At 40.2% G+C, this 5,665-nt stretch overlaps 1 protein-coding gene across 1 annotated transcript; it reads right to left on the bottom strand.

Moving 5' to 3' along the window:
- Positions 1 to 629: 629 nt before the first annotated feature.
- lyve1a (lymphatic vessel endothelial hyaluronic receptor 1a) lies at positions 630 to 4,838 on the bottom strand. The gene is made up of 6 exons (XM_036587314.1): positions 4,622 to 4,838; positions 3,739 to 3,904; positions 3,508 to 3,647; positions 2,182 to 2,421; positions 1,993 to 2,071; positions 630 to 1,048 (listed from the first exon to the last, which is right to left on the bottom strand). Exons 1-6 carry the CDS (start codon positions 4,701 to 4,703, stop codon positions 844 to 846), a joined length of 912 nt encoding a protein of 303 aa, XP_036443207.1. The 5' UTR covers positions 4,704 to 4,838; the 3' UTR covers positions 630 to 843.
- Between the last annotated feature and the right edge of the window lie 827 nt (positions 4,839 to 5,665).

The raw sequence follows: 5,665 nt of genomic DNA, 5'->3' as shown, positions 1-5,665 counted from the left end.
GGGTTCTTTTGTCGTCATTGCGCTTTTGGTTAAATTTTGATAGGCTGGCTGCTCCTGGGAAGGTTCACCACTGTTCCAAGTTTTCTCCATATGTGGATAACGGCTCTCACTGTGGATCAATGGAGTCACAGAGCCTAAACAATGACTTTGCCACTTTTTCCAGACTGGTAGATTTCAATGACTTTGTTCTGCATCTGTATTTGAATCTCTGTAGAACGTGGCATCATATGCTGCTTTTTAAGACCTTCTAGCCTGATTCATACTGCCAGACAGGCTCTATTTAAGTGATGGTTAGATTCAACAGGTCAGGCAGTGATCACGTCTGACTGTGGCTAGTGAAATTGACCCCAGTAGACAATGGAGTTTGGTTAACTGGTTGATTTAGTAGCTAAGTGGGCAGTTATTTTTTCATACGAGGCAAGGTAGAGATGAACATTTTTCCTTCAATAAATTAAGTCAATTTTACTTGGATTATCTTTGTCTAATATTAAATGTAGTTTGATGATCTGAAACATTCAAATGTGCAAAATATGCAAAAAGTAGAAGAAATTGAGAAGAGGGCAAATACTTTTTCCCACTGCACTGTATGATCATTTCAGAAACTTAAATCGTTCAGATCTTTCACCAAGTGGCACACCTCCAGTATTAGCCAGTGAAAGGCAGCTTTATTAAAAAAAGCAATACATTCTGTTAAAAAAAGTTTAATCAGATTTATAAACATTGTAAAATATATCACAGACAAAAACTACATAAGAAACGTCGAATAAATAAATACATTTGCATCATGCTATTTTAAAGTGGCCATACAAGCAGTTTCTCAGAGTGGTGGTCTGTAGTGGCTGGTTATGAAGTCGCTCTGCTTTTGCTCTCATTTTCGCTATCAGTCTCATCGTTCATGGTCACACTGACATCATCTGCGTCCTCAGGGTTGTTTTCCGGCTCAGTTCGGGACTCTTTCACACCTTTTGTGCTGCATTCGTCCCAGACCTCGGTCTCTATGCACTCCTTCTGCTCCTTCCCATCCCACAGGCCTGTGCAGGACCTGTTCCTAGAGCAGAAAAAAGGTCAGTTTATTAGACTTAAGTATCCAGTGATGCCACAGTGTACATTCAGGGAATTGTAGGATGCCTCAAAGCAGTTTTTCAGGACATTTTATTGAGTTTAATGGACAGGACCACACATATAAACAGTGATATTGGAAATTTCACCTCCCCATTTTAACCCATCCATGCAGTGAAACACCACATACACACTAGTGAACACACACACGCTAGGGGGCAGTGAGCACACTTGCCCAGAGTGGTGGGCAGGCCTATCCATGGTGCCTGGGGACTTCAGTCACATACTGTCGGCTCAGGGGATCGAACCAGTAACCTTCTGGTCACAAGGCTGGTTCCCTAACCCCCAGCCCACGACTGCCCCCAGCCCACAACTGCCCCCAGCCCATGACTGCTCCCATGTCAACAACTGTTCATATTGAATAATCATAGTCTTTGTTCACGTTACAGTGTTTAAGTGGACTGAATCTTTTTTTTACCTACATGTGGTGTTTTTTTTCTGAGCTGTGTGAACAAATTTTTTTTTCCAAATCACAAATAACCTGATTTCATATGTGGTTCTAGAGTGGGTATAAATGCAGTCAGAGAACAGTCAGATGGAAATTCCTACTTTTTTCCATCATCCAGAGTCTACAGTGTGTCAGCAGTGGCTACAAACTATGGAGGACAGCAATTGTGGCTCTAGTCAGTGGAGGGGGAGTGAAATCTGATTTGCTTGAGATTTGGGCAAGTTAGTCAGGGACAGCACTGTACAGATGCAGATTATTTTAGAGTTCTGATCTGTTCACACTTATTAACACAAATTTAGACAGAAATACTGTATCTGGGCAAAAAATCTGAATTGAGCACTGATATTCGACCGTAGCTAAATTATCATTCTGACTGTTTATTTATTCTCACAACAGTTATGTCTGATCACAAGACCATCACTTACATTTTGAAGTACCAAACAGCAACCATGGCAGCCAGTAGGAACGTGAAGATGGTTGTGATGAGCAAAGCGGTTGGGACGACTGAGAAATGAGATGGGCAGGTAAGAGATTTGAACAAATGGCATGTATTTTTTTTATGTATTACACAAAATAATGGGTCAGATTGGATCATAATAATATAAGATACCGACCTCCAATGTTGGGCTTTGTGCCACCTAAGGCCTGGGCTTTTTCCTCGTCCTCTTGGTAGATCAGAGAGCGAGAGGACCCAGGAAAGGTGGACTGGACATCAGACGAAGAGGCGGATGAAGCAGAGTGGGTAGTTTTTGCCCGTTGTAGACGAACTCCACCTGTAGACATGTGTGGTGTAGGTGTCCCACTTGTGGTCTTATGGACTTGTGTTGTGGCTGCTTGAGCTTGAGCTTCAAAATCTGCAGGTTGAATAAGTAGATTGATGTTACGTAAGACACTTGGCAACCCATTACAACTGATCTCTCAACAGTTCTGAAGTTTGGTAACATTGGTCAGTTGCCATTACATCCCACTTATTTCCTTCCGTGTCATTATGTCCAAGCACTTCAGAGGAAGTCGGTAAAGGGACAATTACATACTCAGAATTTCCCATTTCCTCCAGCACTGCACTACACCCTGTGCTGTTTTGTTGCCAAGAGAGACACAAGATTGGCAGGTTTGGCAAAGCAATTAGCAAGACAAAAGTTGGAAAGAAGAAAAAAGCTAACAGCTGCTAAGGAAACTGTAGTCTGTGTAAGTGATGCACAGAGTATCATTCGTTTATTGTTATTACAATATTGGCCTTTGAATAGAGGGCTAATTTGCATATTCCGGTCTTCTGTGGTATCAGTTTCGCAATCATGGCATTTCATTACTGTTCGCTGCAACCATCTTAACCAGTCACACTTCCAAGATTTATGAGACAAGATATACAGGGTGTCCCAAAAAAATTGACATCATTTCGTAGTCTAATAACAGCCAATTATCTCAAATGATCTCAAATTTTAACAAAATTTTTATAAAATAACCAAGATTAATTTTTAATGTTTTTTTTCAGGTTGAAGAATGGCGTTCACTAGAAATGAAAAGGCATTTTGTGTGTTAGAATGTGCTCGAACACGGTCAAACAGGAGTGTGCAGAGTGCATTTTCGAGAAAATTCAATAAAAATGCACCAACTGGAAAGCAGATTTGGACACGGCACAAAAAACTCAAAGAGGAAGGCTGTCTGTGCAGCGCAAAGGGATCTGGACGACCACCAGTATCGGAGGATATTACATTTGTGAAGCTGTGAAATCAGTTATAAAATCTACATCCCTCTGAATTTCTTAATTTTGACATCTTGTATTGTTCAACATGAAGCCTATTTAATTACGTTTGCCTACGACATGTAGTTACTCAGACATTCACATCTCAAATGATGTCAGGTTTTTTGGGACACCCTGTATAAGTGAATTCTTTTGGTCAAAATGAAGTCTTCAACCTGTGCTGTGATTTGTGTCCTACCTGTTGAATTGAAACAGAAGACATCAAACTTTGTACTGAGACCAGCCCGCCATGGGATGACCCCAACTTTTCCTTTACCACACACTTCATTGGCTTGAATCCTTGGAACAACAGCAATTTGTTCATCTATCCATCCAAACCTGAAAAACAAACAAACAAAAAAATTACCGGAGATCCATTTCACACAACATAGCTTGTAATCCAGAAGCAGTCAGTCTTTTCTGGCTGTACCTGCATGTTTCGAAGCCATGTGTAGAAGCACGGAGCACCTGCGCCTTATCTGCTATCGTCACACCCAGCTGTTCACACACATCTCTGGCTGTAGATGCGTTGAAGGCATAGCTGCCTGGGAGTGATGCATGGAATACTCCCGAGATGCTGCCGTGTTTGGGGAACACTGTTTATTATCAGAGGGATAGAAAGTGGATGCAGAGTTAGTGTTAAATGGCTTAAACTTTCATACTATCAAAAATGGTATATGGATCAGATGGCTCAAGAAATATGCAAAAAAAAAAGCCTCAGTTATGAATATTGGGTAATTGTGGACTGTACATACAAGCATTTCATTACAGCAAAGTAATAATCTTGGACTTCTTTACACAAGGCACCATAAGAACCAAATTTCAACATGTATTTCGCCATTGTTGGAACAAAACCTCATTTCTCCAGAATGATAACTTCACAGGAGAAGGAAAAAACCTACTTTTAATGTAAGTCAATGGAACCAGACTTTTTACCAAGTCATTTTAGGGCCGTTTCTTTTGGTCCATTCGTCATGAAATTTACACACAATATAAAGACCAGCAGGCTTTTTTAAATTTTGTCTAAAACTGAAAAATGACAAAATGGAGATTTGAGGTTTTCTTCCGACAGCAGTGATTTAAAATTACAATAGTGATATGAAAAGCACCATAAAAACCAAATATCAACTGACAATCAGTATTCAGCTACTGGAATCAGAAACAGATTACAACTCATAGTTAATACTCAAATACTTATTAATGGCACCATTAGAATTTGATTTGAACTGATATCAGTATTTGTACCAATATTATACCAAGATATCAAACTGATACAGATATGGCTGGTGGAGCCATGAATGGAGCGCTCTTACCTGTGATCTTGCTGATATCAATAAGCACAGCGGATGAGATGAAGCTCGCCAAGAGTAGCGCCAGCATCTTGACTTTGGCCATGATGGAGGAGTCGCTTCACTCCGAGTTCTCCGAGATGAAATGATGTGCGTGTCCGAGTGCCAAGAGAGGAGGTTATAGAGAGGCTATCCGCCCCCAGGGATGCAGGGAGGGTGAGTGAAGGGGGCGGTTATTTCATAAATGCCCCGTGTGAAGTGTCATCACAAGGCCACGGCACTGGGGAAGAGGAAACAGGAGGTGCGCTGGCATCTCTGATGAGGTCAGAAGGGGGAACGTGGGCTTTAGGAGCCCGGGCCAAGCCGAGGAGAGATGGCTTGATGATAATGAATGCCGATAACGGATGACAAAAACCATCATCTCAGCTAAACTTCATTCTGGGTGAAAATGATCTAATGCCGTTTTTATTGTCACACTGTTATACAGTACCAGTCATATGTTTTCTGTATTATAATACTAGTTTTAATGCAAATACACGCAAAACATTATTCTAATATGTTGCTACTATCCTACAACTTAATAGGGTTTAAAGTATTTGTAGGATAATATCAAATTTAGGAAACTGTAAATGGTGAGTCCTGATAAAATCAACAACAGGAATGCCTCATATTTGAAGCGGTGATACATTGTTAAGGCAGATAACCTAAAGCAGATTATTATACAGGAAATTAGGTGATTTTCATATACTATTTATGAATTAATAAAAAACGGCTAGCCTAAATGTACAACCCCATTTCCAAAAAAGTTGGGAAGCTGCAAATCAAGTAAACCATATTTTTGAAGGAAAATACTACAAAGACAACATATCAAATGTTGAAACTGAGAAATTTTATTGTTTTTTAAAAAATATTTGCCCATTTTGAATTTAATGCCAACAACACGTTCCAAAAAAGTTGGGACGGGGGGGTGTTTACCACTGTGTTTCATCACCTCTTCTTTTATCAACACTCTGTAAGCGTTTGGGAACTGAGGAGACACTGCTGTAGTTTTGAAAGTGAAATGTTTAC

This window comes from Colossoma macropomum, unplaced genomic scaffold (genome assembly GCF_904425465.1).
Source record: "Colossoma macropomum unplaced genomic scaffold, Colossoma_macropomum, whole genome shotgun sequence".
Lineage (NCBI taxonomy): Eukaryota > Metazoa > Chordata > Actinopteri > Characiformes > Serrasalmidae > Colossoma > Colossoma macropomum.
This window is presented reverse-complemented; position numbering and strand designations above follow the sequence as displayed.

Coding starts and splice junctions, on each gene's coding strand:
- lyve1a (XM_036587314.1), bottom strand. CDS start 4,703: ATGGCCAAAGTCAAGATGCTGGCGCTACTCTTGGCGAGCTTCATCTCA. Junction 2,422..3,507: donor CTTCTGTTTCAATTCAACAG/GTAGGACACAAA, acceptor TTCAACCTGCAG/ATTTTGAAGCTCAAGCTCAA. Junction 2,072..2,181: donor CACAAAGCCCAACATTGGAG/GTCGGTATCTTA, acceptor CTCATTTCTCAG/TCGTCCCAACCGCTTTGCTC.